Source organism: Festucalex cinctus, chromosome 17, assembly GCF_051991245.1.
Source record: "Festucalex cinctus isolate MCC-2025b chromosome 17, RoL_Fcin_1.0, whole genome shotgun sequence".
NCBI lineage: Eukaryota > Metazoa > Chordata > Actinopteri > Syngnathiformes > Syngnathidae > Festucalex > Festucalex cinctus.
In genome coordinates, this window is record NC_135427.1 from 13036027 (window position 1) to 13058151 (window position 22125).

General features: G+C 36.6%; 2 protein-coding genes across 2 annotated transcripts in view; one reads left to right on the forward strand and one right to left on the reverse strand.

Moving 5' to 3' along the window:
- Nucleotides 1-22125, reverse strand: part of pdk2a (pyruvate dehydrogenase kinase 2a) — an 86827-nt gene that overhangs the window by 29283 nt on the left and 35419 nt on the right. The gene's annotated exons all lie outside the window — the stretch shown is intronic.
- The window catches only part of tbkbp1 (TBK1 binding protein 1), a 43477-nt gene that overhangs the window by 14850 nt on the left and 6502 nt on the right, over nt 1-22125 (forward strand). The window contains exons 2-7 of the mRNA XM_077502328.1: nt 6531-6788; nt 14433-14558; nt 18093-18197; nt 18278-18425; nt 20136-20338; nt 21755-21816. Coding sequence (XP_077358454.1) covers nt 6540-6788; nt 14433-14558; nt 18093-18197; nt 18278-18425; nt 20136-20338; nt 21755-21816 — 893 coding nt within the window. The 5' untranslated portion in view covers nt 6531-6539. The remainder of the gene's footprint in view (nt 1-6530; nt 6789-14432; nt 14559-18092; nt 18198-18277; nt 18426-20135; nt 20339-21754; nt 21817-22125) is intronic.

The following is a 22125-nucleotide window of genomic DNA, read 5'->3' on the forward strand; positions in this document are numbered from 1 at the left end:
CTCAAGGGTCAGACTCCTCCCCCCCTTTGGACCTCACTTCCCGTAAAACCACACACGCATCCACTCCAGACTGTGCGGCAGCGAGGGAGAACCAAACCGCGTCCTTGCACAAGGACGCCGACGCTCCTCGCAAACACTTTGCCACAAAGGCGCACGTGCGACCACAACACACACACGCGCGACCAATTTGCATTCAAAGCGACTTTGTGTGCCGACGTGTCACTTCCTTCAAGTCAACATCAGTCATGTGCATGCGTGATGACTGCAGCTGCTCACCGCCATGGTTCATGTATGAACTACAGCACATATATCAAGTAGGAGTGTGGGCGTGCGCGAGGGCGCTTATGTGAGAAAATGCAGTTGCATGTACATGTGTGCAGTTAGGCACGTGCGTATAGTGTGTATGTACACGATTGTGTAGGAGGTGACATCTGTGTCAGGCGGAATATATGAGTGCAGTGAGTTATTTTTTTTTCGGACTTTTGGTTGTTTTTTATGATGGCGTATTAGGACAACCTATAATATATAAGGTGAGGGCAATAGTCAGAGAAAAAAAAAACTTGCAAATTTGGCACTTTATAAAGTGGCAAATTTGCGAGAAAAAAAACTCGGAAATTTGCAACTTTATGAAGTGGAAACTTTGAAACTATGAAGTGGCAAATTTGCAAGAAAAAAAAAGTGGGAAATTTGCGACTATAAAGCGAAAAATTTGTGAAAAAAAATTAGTAAATTTGCGACTAAAAAGTTGCAAATTTGTGAGGAAAAAAATGGTAAATTTGCAACTTTACAAAATGGCAAATTTGAGACTTTATAAAGTGGCAAATTTGCGAGAAAAAAACCTCATAACTTTGCAACTATAAAGGGACAAATTTGCATGAAAAAAAAATTGCAAATTTGAAAAAAAAAACTCATAAAAGTGGAAAATTTGCAAGAAAAAAAACTCGTAAATTTGCAACTTTATAAAATGGCAAATTTGTGACTTTATAAAGTGGCAAATTTGCGAGAAAAAAACTAATAAATTTGCAACTTTATAAAGTGACAAATTTGTGTGGAAAAAAAAATCGTAAATTTGCAAAGTTGCAAATTTGCTAGAAAAAAAATAGTAAATTTGCAACTTTAGAAAATGGCAAATTTGTGACTTTATAAAGTGGCACATCTGCGAGAAAAAAATCATACATTTTGAACTTTATAAAGTGGCAAATTTGTGACTTTATAAAGTGGCAAATTTGCAAGAAAAAAAATTCATGAATTTTCAACTTTATAAAGTGGCAAATTTGTGACTTTATAGTGGCAAATTTGCGAGAAATAAACTCATAAATTTGCAGCTTTATAAAATGGTAAATTTGTGACTTTATAAAGTGGCAAATTTGCGAGAAAAAACTCATAAATGTTCAACTTTATAAAGTGGCAAATTTGCCACTAGAAAAGTGGCAAATTTGCGAGAAAAAAACTCATGAATTCGCAACGTTATAAAGTGGCAGATTTACAGGGGAAAAAAAAAAACTTTCGAGAACTACATGTAGCGTACTACTTGGATGTTCATGCCAATACTTTTCGGTCGGTTACTTGCTTTAGCAGAGAGTAACCAAATCATGTCAACCTGTAGGCAGTTTTGTGACCCGTTTTGGGCTTTTGGTTAGTTCTGACCAAGTCATTTCAAAATAAGATACGGCCTGCAGGTTAAGCATTCGCACTTTGAAGCCGCCTCGCTGTGCGAAGGTCCACATCCTGAGGATCAAGCATTTAAGTTAATTTTTTTAAAATGTATATTTACCTGTACATTCATATTTCCAGAATTATAATTTACACATTCATGCATTTTCTTTTTTTTTGTACAAATGTGTCAAATCTGTTGCTCTCCGTCATTCACTTGCATTTACCTAAAGTATGCTCGCTTCTGATTGGTTAGTGTTAGTCAGCTGATAGGGGATCAGGAAGGGCTGTCGCTCTAGCTGCCGTGTATGTCAAATTTGCCACTTTATAAATTTGCGTTTTTTTTTCCACACAAATTTTCTAATTTATAAAGTCGCAAAAATATTTAGACGTGGGCCTAATAGACCGTCGGAGAACTGTTGCAAAAACATTTTAGCACATAAGACAGCAAATTGTCCTGGTAAATTGTTCACGTGTGCCTTGCGATTGTCTGGCGACCAATCCAGACCAGGAGAGGCGAGTGAGGATAAGCCCCATCGAAAAAGGAACGGGATGGAAGCCATTTTGTTGGCGTGCCCGCAAGCTGTGAAACAACATTTGACGGATTCACTTAATAAGGTCAGAGAGGCGTTGCGTATGGATCCGCTGGATTGGATTGTTGCGTCGATACTGGAGCCTCCGTGTACTAAATATAAACGCACAGTAAAATATTTGGGAAACTAATTGGCATCAAGGTCGGGTGTAACTGTTAGTTAGAATTACAATGAGGATGTTATGTAAAATGGAAATAAAAACGAAATGTAATGATTTGCAAATTATTTTTGACCTATATTCAATTCAAACCGAGTTCCTCAACAGTCCAATGTCTCTGTTGTCGCATTCTGCGCTGTAGGAAACAAGTCTGGACTGCTGGCAGGCCAGTCTAGTACTCACACTTTGTTAATATAAAAGTTTTAACATATGCAGAATGTGATTTGGCTTTGTCCCTTAAAAAGACGCCGCTTGGATTGGAAAATATATCCTGTATGTACATCCACAATTTTCCAAAACAAATTGGAATGTGGACTCGTCAGACCACAGCACACTTTTCCACTTTGTGTCAGTCCATATCAGATGTATTTTGTCGCAACATCTACACTGCTAGTTTCTCTGGACCACATATTGTATCCTTTTCATAATAATGCTGATTTTTAATGCAGTGCTGCCCGTGGGGGGGTCAAAGGTCACGGGCATTCAATGTTGGTTTTTGGGTTCTTTGAATCTGATGATATTGTGGACTGTATGATGAACTCAGGAAACAGGATATATTTTTGTTTGGAGGCTGGTTACTACGGAAGCGTATTGCTGCCACACCAGTGGAAAAATGATAATTGATGTAAAATGTATTTACTTGTAAACAAAAAAAAAAAAAAAAAATTGTTTGCATTGTTCTTGTTTACAGCACTTTGTATACAGCAACGAGTTGAGAATTGATACAATTTTTACATTTTTGCATGATCATTACATGATCATTTCACGTTTTAAAATGATAAATATGTTAAAACATGAAACTTATGTAAAAATGTGAAAATTGTCATGTAAAAACGTGAAAATTATGTAAAAACATGAACCATGTAAAAACGATAATTTTCACGTTTTTACATAACTTTCATGTTTTAGCATAATATTTATCATGTTAAAACGTGAAATGATCACGTTAAATCATGAAACTTATGTAAAAAAGTGAAAATGATCATTCTTAGTTTAGTGGAGTTTGGCAGAATGAACAACTCGTTGGCCCAAAAAGAAAAATATGTACAATATAAAATCCGCCAAGATGCAGATTATTGCGCAGCGTAAATTTTCAAGTGAACAGGAGAATTTATTTGCGAGAAAAAAAAAGTCATAAATTTGCCACTTTATAAAGTGGAAAATTTGCGAGAAAAAAAACCTCATAAATTTGCAACATTATAAAGTGATAAATTACTGTGAAAAAAAACCCTCGTAAATTTGCAACTTTATAAAGTTGCAAATTTGCTTGAAAAAAATCGTAAATTTGCAACTTTATAAAATGGCAAATTTGTGACTTTATAAAGTGGCAAATTTGCGAGAAAATAAACTCATAAATTTGCAACTTTATAAAGTGACAAATTAGTGTGGAAAAAAAACCTCGTAAATTTGCAACTTTATAAAGTTGCAAATTTGCTAGAAAAAATAATAAATTTGCAACTTTATAAAATGGCAAATTTGTGACTATAAAGTGGCAAATTTGCGAGAAAAAAACCTCATAAATGTTCAACTTTATAAAGTGGCAAATTTGCGAGAAAACAACTCACAAATGTTCAACCTCATAAAGTGGCAAATTTGCGAGAAGAAAAACTCGTGACTTTGCAACGTTATAAGGTGGCAGATTTGCGGGGAAAAATAAATAAATAAATATATAAATAAATAAATTTTCAAGTGAACAGGAGAATTTATTTGCGAGAAAAAAAAAGTCATAAATTTGGCACTTTATAAAGTGGAAAATTTGCGAGAAAAAAACCCTCATAAATTTGCAACTTTATAAAGTGATAAATTACTGTGGAAAAAAAACCCTCGTAAATTTGCAACTTTATAAAGTTGCAAATTTGCTAGAAGAAAATCGTAAATTTGCAACTTTATAAAATGGCAAATTTGTGACTTTATAAAGTGGCAAATTTGCGAGAAAAAAACCTCATAAATTTGCAACTTTATAAAGTGACAAATTAGTGTGGAAAAAAAAACCTCGTAAATTTGCAACTTTATAAAGTTGCAAATTTGCTAGAAAAAATAATAAATTTGCAACTTTATAAAATGGCAAATTTGTGACTATAAAGTGGCAAATTTGCGAGAAAAAAAACTCATAAATGTTCAACTTTATAAAGTGGCAAATTTGCGAGAAAAAAACTCACAAATGTTCAACCTCATAAAGTGGCAAATTTGCGAGAAGAAAAACTCGTGACTTTGCAACGTTATAAGGTGGCAGATTTGCGGGGAAAAATAAATAAATAAATAAAAACATAAAAAAATAAAAAAATAAATTTTTAAGTGAACAGGATTACCAGAAGAAAAATATTGCATAGCATGGTTGACAGATTGTTATGTCATTTGCATGAGGTCTGTGACGATGTTTGTCACTGACAATGAAACGGCCAAATCCAATCAAAAATTCGCTCGATGCTAATTGGCTTTTATAAATCGTCAGCCGTCGTTCCGATGAGATGTCTACGGTTTTAGCCACATCCGCCGCCATGTGTTCGCCGCTAGGCGGGCCCGAGGGGGGAAGGTGGGGGGGTTGGGGGGGCAGATGGCCTGATGCTGCGCACCGGCATGGAGGAAGCAGCAGATGAAAATAGCTCTGGGGGCGGCGGCTGACTCACGTCGCTGAGTGGCTGGAAAGGCGGCAAGTCGCTGGCAACGTGTGACCAGTCAGCTGGCTCTTGTGTAATTAAAAAAATAAATAAAATAGCCCCAGTGATGTCATCACAGGTGTTTCTTGTCATCTGACCAATCATCTCATTAACATATCATCAGCTGTTCAGTTGGTCCGCTTACAAAATAATCTGCCATCTGCCCACTTAATATAATATCAAAAAACAAAAATGATTGCTCCTAAAAATGAAATATAGCATCTAAATAAACATTTGTAAACAAACATTTGCACTGAAGAGACTTCGGTTAAATACAATTGTACTCTACTTAAAGGGGAAGTCAACCTGAAACATTTCTTGACAATAATATGTTGAACGTAGGGAAGTAATGATATCCAAACATCACGATACGATATTATCACGATATGAAGGTCACAATACGATAATTATCACAATACTGTGGGGGGGGTTGGCGATATTTAGAAAAAATCACAATATTGTAAAAAAAAAAAAAAAGAGCTCATACTAAAAAAAAAAAAGCACAAATATAAATCATTTACATATAAACCACCTACAATCGCTAATAATACTGAGGCACTTTCTTGCTAATGTAAGCACACATTGATCGCTTCACAAGCAAATTAGGTTCCCCTTCATCTGACAATTAGCAAAGATTTTAAACATAGAAGGCCAAAACATCCCTAATAAAAATTAAATTGCACTAATAAACCAGCCACTAGCGGGTGCTAGAACTGCACAAATGGAAATCAACCTGACTTTTTTTTTAACAGATGTGTTCCTTTTAAAATATTGTGAACATGACGACGACGATATCGTGGCAGTTTTAATATCACGATATTGCCCTAATCGTTACATCCCTAGTTGTACGTGACCTCACTAGTCTGAACATGACATTCTGATTAATATTACGTTTGCGGAATATGAGTTATGGAGCAAAATCCAGCTGTTTTTTTTTAATCTATCTCAGGGGGCGGCCATTTTGTCCCACGCTGTTGACTGATGATGACATCACAGATGTGATCGATAAAAACAGCTGGACTCATATTCCACATATGTAATATTAATCAGAACATTGTATTTAGACTCGTGGGGCTCTATAGAACATATTATTGTCGAGATTTATTTTATTTTTTTGGTGGGGGGGGGGGGGGGGCTTCCCCTTTCAAGATTAGATGCAAATTTTCTCTTGTAAATTTAAATACAGCAAACTTTTAACATAAAATAAAAAATAAATAAAATAAAAACATCAAGTTTAACGTAATTCTAAATATCAAAATATTTTAGGGAGGCGCCAATAACTTTTTTTTTTTTTTTGCTATCTTGGCAGTTCTCAATCCCTGCTCCCCACGAACAGCGGGGGATGATTGCATATGAAGGTCAAGAGTCTATCGAGTCCGTCCTGCCAAATTTAGTAGCCCTCAGATGTGCTTGCGTTTCCTTTGAAAGCAAATTGGTTCATATTTAATGAGCGTGTGTGCGTGTGTTCAGGTTGAGGCCATGCAGTCTCTGTTCGGCGGCGAGCTGGGCCTGCTGGGCGGGGCCGGCGACGGCGGCGGCGGCGGGGGCCTAAAAGAGGACGGCTGCGGCGGCGTGGGCTGGCGCTCGCCGCCCCTCCCCGCCGACGACGTGTACTCGGCGTCGCACTTCGCCCTGATCGCCGCCTACCAGGACATCAAGAGCCGGCTGGGCGGCCTCGAACGCGAGAACAGCAGCATCAAGCGCAAGCTCAAGCTCTACGAGATCAAGGTGAGCGGAGCGCGCTGCTTGCCGGCTTTGCGGTGTATCCGAGTACAAATACTTTATTTATTTATTTTTTTTAGATCGATTCTATTAACTTTTTACAATCCGCGGACGGAAAAGTTCGTCACGTGACACCCACTGGGCGTCACCCGCAGACGAGAAAGTTCGTCAACTATGTTTTTTTTAATGAATGGTGGATGAGACTCTAGGGCAATTTCCCTCTGAGTATTCAGCCCGTGAAGCACTGTAGTGACGAACTGTGAAAATATTGCTGTTTACACACGCTATCAGATATGTAAATAAATCCTTAATTTGCTATCAAAAACACATTTTCATTTTTTTTTCATGTTTTATGGAAGGCAAGGACTGTTGAGATATTTGAGATGTCACTAAACCAAAAAATATTACTGTAAAAGTCACTGTTTTGCAGAAAATGCATCATTTCACAAAAAGCTTAATTTCTCCTTATTTTGCCCGAGATTCTTGAATTATGTCAAATCAAGCCATTTTCTAATTAAAGAGGAGAACCCAATCTTTCAAACGACACCCACCATGTCTATTTAGTCATAGCACACAATATTCTAATAAGCATTGAAAATATGCGAAATCTGGTGGGATTCTGGAGTTACCTTGTCAGAAAATGCGTGGGATTTAAAGAGTTAAAGTAGTGGTGTCCAAACTACGGCCCGGGGGCCATTTGCGGCCCGCCGTCCATTTTTTAGTGGCCCGCGACATATGCTAAAAATGGCATTTGACTCAGTTCAAATAAAATAAAAACAAAAATGTTTGGAGATGGTCAAAGTAAGAAGGGAGGGTGTCGAAAAACACTATTCCTATTAAAAGGTTATTTTAGTTAACTCATACTAACGAAAAAACTAAAATTAAAAAACAATTTTGTTAACAAAATAAAAACGAAGATGCTTTTTAAAAAAAGAAAACTAACTGAAACTACATTTTATGTTTACAAAACTAACTAAAATAAAACTAATTATAGCAAAAATGTCCGTTTTAGTTTTGGAAATTAATTTAATGCATGAGCCTTTGGGGATGATTTTAAACGGGATTTTTAGTAGATTTATTTTGATATAAACCGGAATAATGACGTCGCACCCATGGTGTCTTAAATTTTGCGCACAAATAATACACATTAAAAAGAAAAAACAACAACAACAAAAACCTAAAACTAATACTGAAACTAACTAAACTAAAACTAAGCATTTATTAAAGAACTAAAACTCATAAAAAAACTAACAGAACCACTCTGAAAACCAATTAAAACTGACTAAATTAAAAAAAATGAAATAAAAACTAAAATGAACACTAAACACAATTTCCCTTCACAACATTATGTGGCCCTTGCGTCCTTCTGATTTTCTGTATGTGGCCCTCAAATGAAAAAGTTTGGACACCCCTGTTTTAAAGGGTCTGTACTTGTGTCTGTATTTTTGTGGCGACGTTTTACTTTTTCTGCTGACATTTGAAAAACTGAGCGTTGTAATTTCTCCTCATGTTATCATAATAGGCCGGTTACTTTTTCAACTTCAGCGGATGATGATGTAAATAAATAAATAAATAAATAATTCATAAAAACTGTTTCCAAGAATTACACGCAAATATATTTAAGTTAATTAGTTAAATACTGACAAAATACAACTAAACTGTACGAAGCCTGTGATTATTTTTTTTCCCCCAGTTACCACAAGAGGGAGCCCTGGCACCACGGGTTGGACATTCGGGGTGGGAACATCTGGGTACCTCACGATTCGATACGATATGCGATACAAGGCTCAAGATAACGATTATCTCATGATATGACGATATATATATATATATATATATATATATATATATATATATATACATACATACACACAAAAATTAAAAATTAATAATAATATAAAAGTAAGCTGATGAGTCTTCTTCGCCTGAAGACTTCCAGCCATTTCCCCATCACTCTTATGAGGGGCTCCCTCTAGTGGCCCGCCAAGTAATTGCTCATTAAGTAATGAACAATGGGGCCGTTATAGTCGCTGAATATTGACTACAAATATCACGATATTTACGTAGGCGTATCAATAATCTATTGGGAGACAAAGTATCACGATTTAGAATCACAATGTATTTTTTCAGTTATTAGCTAAATTAGCATTTTTTTTGGGGTGCACAACGGAGTTCCCAATGTTAGCGAGTGCTTGAACACTAATAAAAGAGGGAAAAACATATTGATATTTTTTCATGACCAAAACAAGAATTACATTTTTTTTTTTTTTTTTTTACTTTTTTCCCATAAATATTTTTCAGTAAAATTTACCCTCACTCACACAGTGATGAACTTTTGTTCCCCACTTGACCTCAAGCACAGAAAATGCTCGCACAAACCACGAGTGTACCTAATGTATTGACCTTGCTGTTCTTCTTCTGTGGTTTCTATTTGGCGGTTGGCAAGCCAGCTTAGCGCCACCAAATGAAATTTACCTCACACTGCAAGCAAACTTGTTTAAAAAGATGGTTGTCAGATTTTTCTCAGTTTTTTGCTTTTATCTCAAGACAAAGCAAAGCTATCTTTAAAAAAAAAAACTCTCAAGTCAAGGCACTCATGTCTCAAGGCACCACTGAATTTGAATAAATCTCTCGGGTTGTTTTTGAGCCTATAACGACCCATCACGTTCTCTCGACTCGGAGGCGAAAAAAAAACAAAAAACATTACAAGCAAAAGTGAGCTGAGGGGTCATCACATGACTCACAGCAGATGGAAGACGCTCGCTCATCTTTGTGACTCATCACAACTCTTCTTCGCACCTTACGAAAACATATTCGGACGTGGAGCGACTACGGGAAATTCTGCCTTTTGAAAATGGAGAAACGCACGCGTGACTATATCGGGACTCGAACGTGTGAGGAGCGTGCTCCATTTGTCACATAAGCGCGTTTGAGGTCTGTTGCGTATTATTGGCTCCATTTCAGTCCAATTGAATCCAATTGAAATGTTGCAACTTCAGCACCCCGGACAGAGCTGCACGTTCTCCACCAGGGGTCCACTTTCATTTTTTTTTTTTTCTCCGCTCTCCCCAATTGCTGTACAGCAACAAGCCCCCATCCATGTAGGTGGTTGCCATGGCAACGCTGGTCTCAATCTATCACAGCCAGTTTTGCGTGCACTTTGTCATCGTCATCGTGGCCTAAGACGCCCGTGCTAATGATTACGTCTTCTTCTTCCAGGACTTCCTGGAAAAACACCAGCAGACTTTTTTTTTTTTTTTTTAATTCCCATACACGGCTTCCTCCTCCAAATAGAAAACGGGCCTCCCTCTTTTTTTCTTTTAGCGTTCTGCCTGCTTTCTTCTCTCCCTCCCACGCCATTCCATTACACCGGCTCTCTCCGTTTGCCCCCCTGGAATTGCTGCACGCCAGCCCGCAATCAACCCCCAACAAAAAAAAAACATTGTGTTAATTGTGTGCGTTATGTCATCACAGTTGTTGAGTCAATCTGTACAATATTACGGCTGGGTATCGATTCAAATTTCATCAAAAATGCACTTTGGTTCAATCCCATATGATATGGAACAAGGACATGATAAAAAAAATAAAATAAAAAAAAAGTCCACAAACATTAATTTCTAAATTAAATTTTGCAGAAGCAGTAACTGGTGAAATGATTTATTTTTTTTTATGAAAATAACACGTGTTATAATCACTTCACTCTTTGCCTGCCAAACATTATCCAAAACCAACCCCGACAGTGCCAGACGATTTTGAGAATTTTCACTCATTTTTCAAGGCAAACGGAATATTGTACAATACCATATGAAAGATTGGATTCCATTCTTTTATTAGAAAAAAAAAGTACGTTTCTACCTTATTCCGTTCTTTAGAATCGCCATTGAAAATAAGTCATTTGAGTGACACATAGAAAAAGATAAGGAGAAAAAAATATTTTTTGTGAAAAGTACATATTCTGCACTACATTGACTTTGACACTAATATTGTTTTGTTTAGTGTCGTCCTGTGAGTTCGATTTCATGCGACAAAGGCTTTGGTCATTCACGTCATTCTTAAAATCTTTCTGTTTCATCAGATTCGTCATGTTTCATTGTAATTTCATACATCTTGAGCCCATTGAAAAAAAGATAATGCTGCCATCTGCTGGCCATAGTTAGTGAGTGTTTTGGATTTCTCAACTCCATTTACCAGGCAGCGTTGCACAAAACGTTGCACTGCCCATTGATTTAAAAAAACAAAACGAACAACATAGTTGACGTCAATTAACGTTTATGGCGGCATTCATTAGGATTTTAGCATACGTCATTCAACGTTTTTGGCGGTCAAACAGTTGAAGTGATACTTCACTTATTTAGCCCATTATAGCAATCAAAAGTTATTATTTTGTCTATAATTAATTTGATACTTTCATTATTATTCACTTACAAATAGTACATTTAAAAACACATTTTGCAACTTGCTGTCGACTGAAAATCACATCATAAGGGCTCAGGTAACCAATCACAGCTCACCTGTTTTCTAGGTTTAGTAATGTGACATTCACAAGCTGAGCTGTGATTGGTTACCTGGGCCCTTGTGATGTCATTTTCAGTTGACAGCAAGTTGTAAAATATGTTTTTAAAGGTACTAATTGTGAAAAACAATGAAAATATCAAATTTATTACAGGCAAAATTTTAATGTTTGACTGCCAAAAATTGCTAAATAAGTAAAGTATCCCTTTAAGTGTTACAAAAACATTGACATCAGCATAATTCTAATTCAATAACGGTAAATATAAATAAAAAAAGATTCGGAATTGTCATAAAATGCAATAAGTCATGCTAGGAAAATATTTGTAAATTCATGTGAACAATAAATTTCAAGAAAACAGTAAGATACAAAAAAATTTGGCCTTTGAAATTATATTGTTAATTTATGGGGGGAAAAAAAGCAATATTAAAATAACCGATTCATGGTTTTATAAAATATCACGCTCGAAAAGGAAACTCAATTCAGTTTCGATTATTCAAATTTTTTTTTTAAACCCAGTCCTACTGTACTGCATGTATGAAATTGAATTTAATAACCATGAAAGTAAGATTTAATGGTGTGAATGGCTAATTGAAGTTGACTGGCAACCAATCCAAGGGGTACTCCGCCTCTGGCCCAAATTCAGATATAGAATATTAAATAAAAAATAATAATAATAAAAAAAAAATAAAAAAAATAAAATAAAATAAAAAATAAAAAAACAATGAATGGATTTATAGCAAGTCATCACCACACATACTCGTGTTAGCAAGTGTGCTCAAAGAGTATTTTGAGGGGTGGGGGGGCCGCCTAAAGCCCCCCCCCCAAAAAAAGAAAGAAAAAAACGCATTTCAAGCTGCTCTCTCGTTGTACTTTCTTTTACTTGCAGTTGAGCATTTTTGTCGGGTTTGGTCTTTGGGGGCCCTCAGTGCCTTTCGCTGTTTAACTGAGCAAAGACAGGGAGGAAGCAGTTTGGCTAAATGGAAAAAGGTAGTTAAACCCAGTCCTCACGCGGCCCTCGCACAGAGAAAAAACAAAAAAACAAAAAACTAAATAAAATGCCCGAAGCTGACGGAAGGCATTCTAAATGCAAATGTGCTCGTTTATGTTGCTTACATAACACGTCTCTCACGTCGGGAAACGAGTGCACTTCAACCCGCTGACTGCACTCGTGTACGCGATGCACACGGCACTCATCAAATATATACAGTAAATTATATATACTGACTCATCTTCAGACTTACTGTACATGCATAGTTTTGTTTAGGTTGTTTTTCTTTTTTTTCACTGACATGCCGGGTTTATTTGTATGGGGTAAGTCCAAAAATGTGTTAGAAAAATAAATATATAAATAAATAATAATGATAATAATACATTTAATTTAAATCTGAAATTTTTAAAAAATAGATTATAATCAGTTGAAGAAAAACGCAGAAATTTGAGGTTTAAAAAAAAAAAATAATAATAATCTTTTATTCTGAAATTTGGAAACATATGTAATAGGATTCAGTCGGAACAGGTGGAATCACTCAAAAAATGTGTTTTAGTTATAAAAGTTTGTTTAAAATGTAAAAATTTAAATTTGGAATGGTTCAACTCGGTCAAGGAATGAGGAAAATGGACTTTGGCATGTAAAATGTCAATTTGCGGCTTTTATTTTGAAAATTGGGACAGTTTGTGCATCATGATTAATTTATCGCGGCTCTTTTAGTGTGTGTGCGACTTGGCCACCGGGGGCAGTATAATACAATCATGCAGATGCAAATGAAGAAGAGTTTCACAACTACTGTAAGTGACCCAGTATATTCATTTAGTTTAGTTTTGTTATGTTTTTTTGTTTGTTTGTTTGTTTGTTTTTACTGGCATTTGGGGGTTTATTTGTATGGAATTAGTTTGGCGTAAATGGAAATTAATATAATAATAATAATAATAACAACAACAACAATTTTGGCCTTTTATTTTAACATTTTAAGGATAGTTGGAATAGGAATGAGATGAACAGTTTAAATTTGCAATGGTTCGAATCGGTCAAGAAATGAGGAAAATGGACTTTGGTATGTAAAATGTCAGTATGTGGCTTTTATTTTGAAAATTGGGACAGTTTGTGCATCATGATTAATTTATCGCGGCTCTTTTGAGTGAGTGTGTGTGACTTGGCCACCGGGGGCAGTAGAATCATGCAGACGCAAATGAAGAAGAGTTTCACAACTTCTATAAGTGAACCATTAAGGTTTTTTTTTTTTTTTTTTTTAAACTGACATGTGGGGTTCATTTGTATGAAATTGGTCCAAAAATGTTGACGTTATAGGTCAATGTAAATTTAGAAAAGTAATAAAAATGTGGGCCTTTTATTTTAACATTTGGAATAGGAATTAGGTGAAAAGTTTAAGTCAATCAAAAATATGAAGAAAATTGAGGTAAATGCCTAAAATTTTAGAGAAAAAAAAAACTCATTGAAGATGAATGAGATAAACAGTTTCAATTTGGAATTGTTCGAAATGGACTTCGGTATGTAAAATGTCTTCATTTGTGTCTTTTTTATAAACATTGAAGTTTTTGCATCATGTGTAATTTATTTATTGCAGCTCTTTTCGTGTCGAGGCAGTTTAATACAATCATGCAGACAAAAAAATGAAGAAGAGTTTCACAACTACTGTAAGTCGTATTTCACTGTATTCAAACTGAAAAGATTGAATTTATTAAACGTACATTTTGCTATTTTTGACTGTAAAACAAACTACAAATTATATTTACTGAGGGGCAGACGGTGGGTTATTGTATTTATTTTGTACCTATACTTAGCTTACAATTATTTGTCTTCTCCAAAGAGAACTTTACAGTAGCAACACGTGTACGACGTGTTGTTTTTTTCACCACAGCGCTCCGTCAATGGAGTACGCCGTCGCAGCGTGTGAACTCACACTTGAAATATATACATAGCGCACACACTACACCCACATGCGCGTATTTCACACCATAAACAAAACAAAAATACGACTCTAAAACCTAAGAAAAACAAATCAAAGAGTCTGCATCTGACTTTTTGGACCGAATCTGAAACCACACACAGGAAGCAGAAAACTCAAACCCGGAACCTCGGGACCGCGTGCTGACATATTTCCCCGTTTTGGTGTTTTCAGTTCCCGATGATCAGCGAGTTTGGCGAGGACGCCAACTCGTACTGCTCCTTCGAGAGCAAGGAGACGGCGCTGCTGCACTCGGAGAACGACAACCTGCAGCAGCGGGTCAACATCCTCACGCACGAGGTGGGAAAGTTTGAAAGAAAACCTGGCAGAGGGCCGCTTGGTATACGGAACGTGGCGAAAGTAGTATTTGAAGGCAACCTTTGTACTTAACTATAAGTGCCACAAGATGGCGGCAAAGCACTTAAAAAAATTAGACAAAGCTATGGCTTAACGGAATGAAGCTTACTTCACTGCCTCTCTTTTCAATATTGTTTCTTGGCCATCAGTAAAGCTGCCAAATTAACTGATGAATCGACAAGTAATCGATTATCAAATTAATCAACAACTACTTTAATCATCAAGAAATTGTTTAGAGCCATTTTTTTTTTTTTTTTAATGATCCAAATCCTCTGATTTCAGCATATCAACAGTAATTATTGACTGATTTCTGTAGTTCTTCATGAAAGAAGAACGATTATCTTCTCTGTTTAATCAAAATAAGACATTTGCAAACATCTGTATTGGCTTTGGAAACCAAACCGGTAAAATTCCCCAATTGTTTTGGGATTAAACTAAAAAAAATGGGTTACATTGGGTCAAATTGACCCAAGTAGCAGGCTGGACCAAATTTTGACCAACATTGGGGTCATTTTGACCCAGAATTTTAATTTTCTAGGTGACTATATGGCAGTGCTTCTCAAATAGTGGGGCGGGCCCCCCCAGGCCCCCTCAGGGGGCCGCGAGGCTCCATCAAGGGGGGCGCGTTTGACCTCGGGGAACATGCTTTTTTATTTTTTTTTATTTTTTTTTTATTTTTTTGCACTGTCCTAGATTAAAGTGCAATTGCACCTCCACTACATTAGGGGGCAGAGGCGCTCTCATTGTTGACAGAGTGTGCGCAGGGAGCATTTGCTCGGTGGTGTGGGTGCTTTGCACACAGCAAAAAATAAAAAAATAAAAAATAAAAAATAAATCAGCACAAATTATTTCATATTTTTGTTTTGCAGGCTAAAGTTTTTTTTTTTTTTGTATTGTGCTCCTGAGTTAATGTTAGCGATCAGTTTGAATGCATTATTATTTATTGATTTTATGTAATTTTATTTTTCCGTATCATATGGTTTGACATGGTCAGCCAAAAAATGTTTGTAGTTCAATTAAGGATTTAATTTAATTTTTGAATTTCAGATGCACTTTAAATCTTTTTTTGTTACAGTTAATAAAGCTATTCTTTGTTGTAAGATGGTCCATAATTTCTCTTTTTTTTAATCCTCTTATACGTTAATACGGATACAGTGTTATGCAGAGGTGTGCTTATAACAATTTTATAGACAAATGATACTATTTATAGTCACGTGGGGGTGTCAGGGGGGCGCGAGATGTTTTCTTCTTACTAGGGGGGGCATTTTTTTATTTATTTATCTTTTTTTTTTTTTTTTTTTTTTTTTCTTGGACGGTAAAATGAATTTTGCTGTGGACACATTACATTATTTGATTTCATTCCATTCCAAGATGGCACTAAAGCCATATTTGACAAAGCGACAATACCACCTCCACTCTGATTGGTTGGTCCCGGTAGGACTGAAGTCATGCCTGGACTTGTGGTTTACCAGTGTAAGATGAATTTTGCTTGCTTTTTTTTTTCCACCACCGCTGATTAAAAAAATATATATATATATAGAATTAGGCCCAGCACCTATGTGGGAATCATGTGTGTTTTTTTGGCAACTCAATCTACACCTATAATTGGCCTGTACCATGCTTGGCTGGCTTTTTCGGCTCCATGTACAGATACGAGTTTTTAATTAAAGTCCTGTGCCATTGTGTGGGAACCCGTGTCCAAACGGGAGAGTAAGTAAGGGCCAAGTTTCTTTAAAACAAGCCATGCAATCAGAACAGCTCTGTTGACAAGGAAACAAGAGTTGAAATAGCTGGCGGGGATTCCAGAAGGGCAGAGGAAGGGCGAAGGCAAGAGGGCTCAAGTTGCGGGCGTGATGCAGCACACGAGAAGAAGGAAGCAGCATCATGTGAGCAGTGAGGACATCTAGAGGGCGCTAGAGAGCAAGAGAAACGCTCAAGCTGCACTCTCCAGCCGGAACGGATGCTGGAGGGGACTCCAGTCACATGACTTCAGATTTTTGGATTTGCTTGGCTCAAATTGAAGAGATGACCTGCTAGTCAGAAGATATGGAAAAACAGACTTGGCTGTTCACATTTGAAAATTGATTTATGGTTTATTATGGTTATGACTGATGGTTATTTACTGAATAGCATACCATGCTGATTGAGGTTAATGAGCAAGGCACTACACTAAATGTATCTGATGCTTGAATTTTGTAATCTTGACCTTCTTTCACATTTTTTGGCCTTTTCTTTCTTTTTTTAAAAAAATTAAATTTACCTGTCTGCTTTTTGTTTGAATTTCATTGTCTTTACCTTCGTTCACATTTTTTGTCCTATTTTAATTTTGTTTAGTTATTTTTTTTAAATTAAATCAGATTTTTCTTTGAATTTCATTCACCTTTTGTTTCACATTTTTTGTTGTCTTCTTTTTTTTCTTTTAAATTAAATTCTCCCTGGCTGCTTTTTGTTTGAATGTCATTATCTTTACTTTCTTTCACGTTTTTTGTCTTCTAGTTTTGTTAATAACATTTGTCTGCTTGCTTTTTGTTTTAATTTCATTATCATTACCTTCTTTCACATTTTTTTTTGTCTTTTCTTTTCCTTTTTTTTTTTTTTAAATTACATTTGCCTGCCTGCTTTTTGTTTGAATTTCCTTATCTTTACCTATTTTTTTTTTTCAGATTTTTTTGTTCTCTTCTTTTTTAATTAAATTTGCCTGGCTGTTTATATTAGAATTTTATTATCTTTACCTTTTTTTCCCAATTTTTTGTCCTCTTCTTTTTTTTGCTTTTTTTTTTTAAATTAAATTTGCCTACCTGCTTTTTGTTTGAATTTCCTTATCTTTACCTCTTTTTTTCAGATATTGTGTTCTCTTTTTTTTAAATTAAATTTGCCGGGATGTTTTTGTTAGAATTGTATTGTCTTTACCTTTTTTTTTTTTTTTTTTTTTTTTTTGAATTTCATTACCTTCTTTCACATTTTTGTCTTCTTGTTTTTTTTTTTAAATTACATTTGCCTGCCTGTTTTTTGTTAGAATTTAATTGTCGATTTTCTTTCACATTTAAAAAAATTAATAAATAAATAAATAAATTTGCCTGCCTACTTTTCGCAACTGAGCAAGACTGGATGACTTGACTTTGGTCTTTTATACTGTCGCTGGTGTTTTTTTTGTTTGTTTTTTTTTGTTTTTTTTAAGTAGAAGAGCGAACGGAAAAGAACTCGGCGCATGTTGAACTCGCATGGAGCAAGTCTTCTAATGAGGGCGCGCTGCAAACAAGGCAAAGCGTCCTGGGACGCGTTAAGTGTTGAATCTGATGAACATGTCGGAGCCGCCGCGTGTCCTGAAAGGACCCTCCTCCCTCTTACGCAACATCTCCCCCGCCGCATTGCTTGGCCTCTTTCTCTTTGCCTGACTTTTTTCTTGTTCTTGGTGGAGAAGTTGGACAAAGTGGAGTAAAAGTGTGCCGTGTGTTTCCTCGTCTTTTGCTCTCTCAGCTGCAGAAGAGGAAGGAGCGCGAAGAGCAGCTGGAGGATGTGATCCAGGCCTACGAGAAGATCCACATGGAGAAGAGCAACCTCCAAAGGGACCTGGACAAGATGGTCTCCGTCCGCTTGTGTTGGCGTGGTCGCGTCATCGTCATCGTCGTCGTTGATCATGTGACCTATATGTGTGCTTTCAGACGGGCCTGGTGGAGAAGCACGTGGAGCGCATCCTGGGCCTGGAGGTGGCGCTCCGCCAACGGGACAATTCGCTGCACAAGCTCAACGTGCAGATGCACAGCAAAGACATGCAGTACCTGCAGCTGCACGCGGGGCCCGACGCGCACAGTGAGTGCGAACGCACCTGTGTTCGGGACGGTGTCCCAATACTTTTGCCTGAATTGTCTTCAGACGCTTCCTGTCCCTAATGTGTCCCAATAGTTTGCACAAACGTCACATTTCTTCACTTTCCGTAAGGTGTCCCAATACTTTTAATTAGGGATGGGCGATTACCGATACCAGGAATCGGTATCGATACCAGGTATCGGTATCGATACCAGCCTTTTGTGAGTGAGTCCTCCTTGCCTGTAACTGGCGCTTACACCAAAACTTCACCGGTTTGGAAATACTTCAAAATTGTGAATCTGAAACTAAAAGAGCATTTTTGTGTTTTATTTTGAGCGTTAAGACTATTGAAGAGTGACTGTGCTGTTTTTTTTTTTGTCAAAATTAAAGGAAATATATTTGTTTACAAATATATTTTAGTGATTTTTTTATTTGTCAAAATGTACTACTGGTATCGGCAGTTGGTATCGGTGAGTACTGAGGGTCTGAGTATCGGTATCGGTCTGAAAAAAAGTGGTATCGAACATCCCTACTTTTAATTAAGGGTGTCAGGCGATTACATTTTTTTTAAATCTTAATTAATCTTAATTAAACTTCAATAGTTAACTCACAATTAATTGCAAATTTTATATCTGTTCTAAATGTGCAATAAAATATTTTTTTCTAAGTTCAAATGTTGCATTGTACACATCCTGTCACACCAATGGCCTTAAAAAAAAAATCCAAACATATTAAAGGGCGGGGGGGGGTCCAGTTTATATCTGTATAATGGGTGTCAGGCGATTAAAAATTTTAATCGTAATTAATCGCATTAATTCAATAGTTTATTTTGTATCTATTCCAAATGTACAATAATGTATTTTTTTTTCAAAGGTTTTATACTCTAAAAAATGTAAGATAGAAATATGGCTGCATCTTTTAGTCCTTGAAACAATAACAATTCATAAAATTAAGTTAAAATTAAAAAGATGTACTGTAAAAAAAAATGTGATATTGATTTGGGTTGAGGTCATTTTTCTGCCACTAGATGGCATAAATGCATTTGTGAACAGTGACAGCTCCGCACATTTTTCTTTTCATGTTAAGAGCGATCTAATCTTTAACATTAAGTAACTTGTGAAATTCTGCACATTTTTAAAATTGTAAAATACAACTTCACCCCAATCTCCACAAATATATGCATTATTATGACATTTATTACTGCTAAATTTTGATGTGGACGTGTCTGCTGCATTGCATGCTAATTTTGACACTCCTGCTTTTAATACAACTCCACATTTACTTCACTTCTTCTTGGTGTCCCAATACTTTGTAAAAACTTTTTTTTTTTTCCCGTTTCCTGTAAATATCTCAATACTGTTGTCCTTACGCTACATTTCACTTCTTGTCCCAAAACGTTAGTCCAAATTCCATATTTCGCTTCTTTTCAGAGTTCAGACAAAATTCCACATCCTTCTTGTGTCCCAATACTTTTGTCCAAACTCCAACTTTCCATATGTGTCCCAATACTACTATCCATGCTCAACATTTCACTTCTTCAAGGTGTCCCACAACTTTAGTCCAAATTCCACATTTCACATCTTGTCCGTGACCACAAAACCCAAGTCGAATGTCCACATGCTGCTTCAATTGGTATCTCGATACTTTTGTCCACACTCCACATTTTTTTCTAACTTTCATTTCCGTGCATGCCAACGACCGGCTTGCATCCAGTGCTGGACTGTCCCGCCATGACGCTGCAGAGCTCGCGCAGCCTGGACGCGCTGTCCGACCTGAAGGTGCAGCGGCTGGAGGCGGAGCTGGAGGGGGCGCGGCAAGAGGCGCAGGGGGCGTGCCAGCGGGAGGAGGAGCTTAAGGCGCAGTGCGAGCGCCTCAAGGAGGACGTCAGGCAGCTGCAGGGCGGCCAGCGGGACAGGGTGAGGGACAGCAAGTTTGTTTTTCGCCCCTCCCCTTTTTGGCAAATATTAGAAATACAGTAAATTATGTTTGATTTATTAATTGTTATGATTACTATTATTATTTATTTATTTATTTTAATTTAATTTAATTTATTTTTAATGTATTTTATTATTTTTGAATTAGATAAAGCTATGTCCCTGTATACTGTATCTTATGTTTAGTACGGAAGCGTATTGCATTCACAAAGAAAAACAAAAAACAAAAAAAACAGAAAAAAAAATCCCCTGTTTTTCTGACTCATTTTTTTGGGAGCTCTGGGTTTTTTTTGGGAGTAATTTTTTTTCTGTTTTACTGAATATGTTTTTCTGTCATAAAAAAAAGAATTCCGAAAAACAGAAAAAAAAATAACTCCAAAAAACAGGGGGAAAAAAATTATTTAAAAAAAAGAAAAAAAAACAGAAAAAAAAACAGAAAAAAAATTATTTAGAAAAACAGTGCCCCGACTTCTGTTTTTCGGAGTAATTTATTTTTGATTTTTTACCTCTGAACTCCAAGTGACTTGTTTCAGACCACTGACCTGTATGTATGACTGGATAGCCGATAGCCCATATACGCTAGTGCAAGCCGTTGAAGTCACAGGGCGGACATCTTGTTACTGCGACCTCGCAAGCAGACTACTGTATAAACTATATGGTATGCATACAGATGAGACATATACAGCTTGTAGGCAGTTAGTATAAGGCCGGAGGTGGGGTGGGTGTTTTGTTCCGTTTTGTTGTTTTTTTTCTTGGTAAAAAAAAAAAAATAAATAGTGACCACCCCGGCACAAACCCCCCACCCCGCCTCCGGACCTTATACTAACTGCCGTATAGTTTATACAGTAGTCTGCTTGTGAGGTGGGAGTAACAAGATGGCCGCCCTGTGACTTCAATGGCTTGCACTGGCATGTATGGGCTATTGGCTATCCAGTCATATATTACAGGTCAGTGGTCTGCAACAAGTCACTCGGAGTTGAGAGGTTAAAAAAATAAAATAAAATAAATTAAAATACTCTTAAAAAGCAGAAGTTGGTGCTCTGTTTTTTGGAATATTTTTTGTTTCTGTTTTTTGTAATAATTTTTTTTCCCCGTTATTAGGAGTAAAAAATTTTTTTCTGTTTTTCAGAATATTTTTTTTTATGACAGGAAAAATTATTCAGTAAAACAGAAAAAAAAAATCAGAAACACAGAAAAAAAATTAAAAAACAAACACAAAACTCACCAAAAAATGAGTCATAAAAACTGTTTGTTTGTTTTTTCCCAAGTGAATGCAATACACTTCCGTAGTTTAGTATGGTATTCTAAAAAAATAAAAACATTACGCACTTTTTTTTTTTTTTTTTTTATTGCCGCGCGACGAGCTCCCTAAGCTAATTTCCCGCACAACTTTGGCAGGAGATGTCGTCGCCGTGCAAGCAGTGCGACGTGGAGTGGATCAAGAAGGTGGGAGACGAGCAGTAAGTGAGGAAGGGGGAGGGGGAGGGGGCGGGGTCAAAGATGGACGAGGAGGAGGGCAAAGTATGGCCCGCGTATGAATAGTCCTATGATATTTGTTGCACAGTAGCTGCTCATTTTCCTATAATTGCTCCATTCACAAGAAATAATTTGCTCGATGATTGACTGGAAAGAAAAAAGGTAGTCCGAAACAAACGCAAAATTGTTGAAAGAGAAACTAAAAACACAAACCGACCGCAGGTGACTCCCACTCAGCGAAAGCCAGCAATGCTTTTGATGGCTAGAAGAATGAAAGTAAAGGCTGAGTGCAT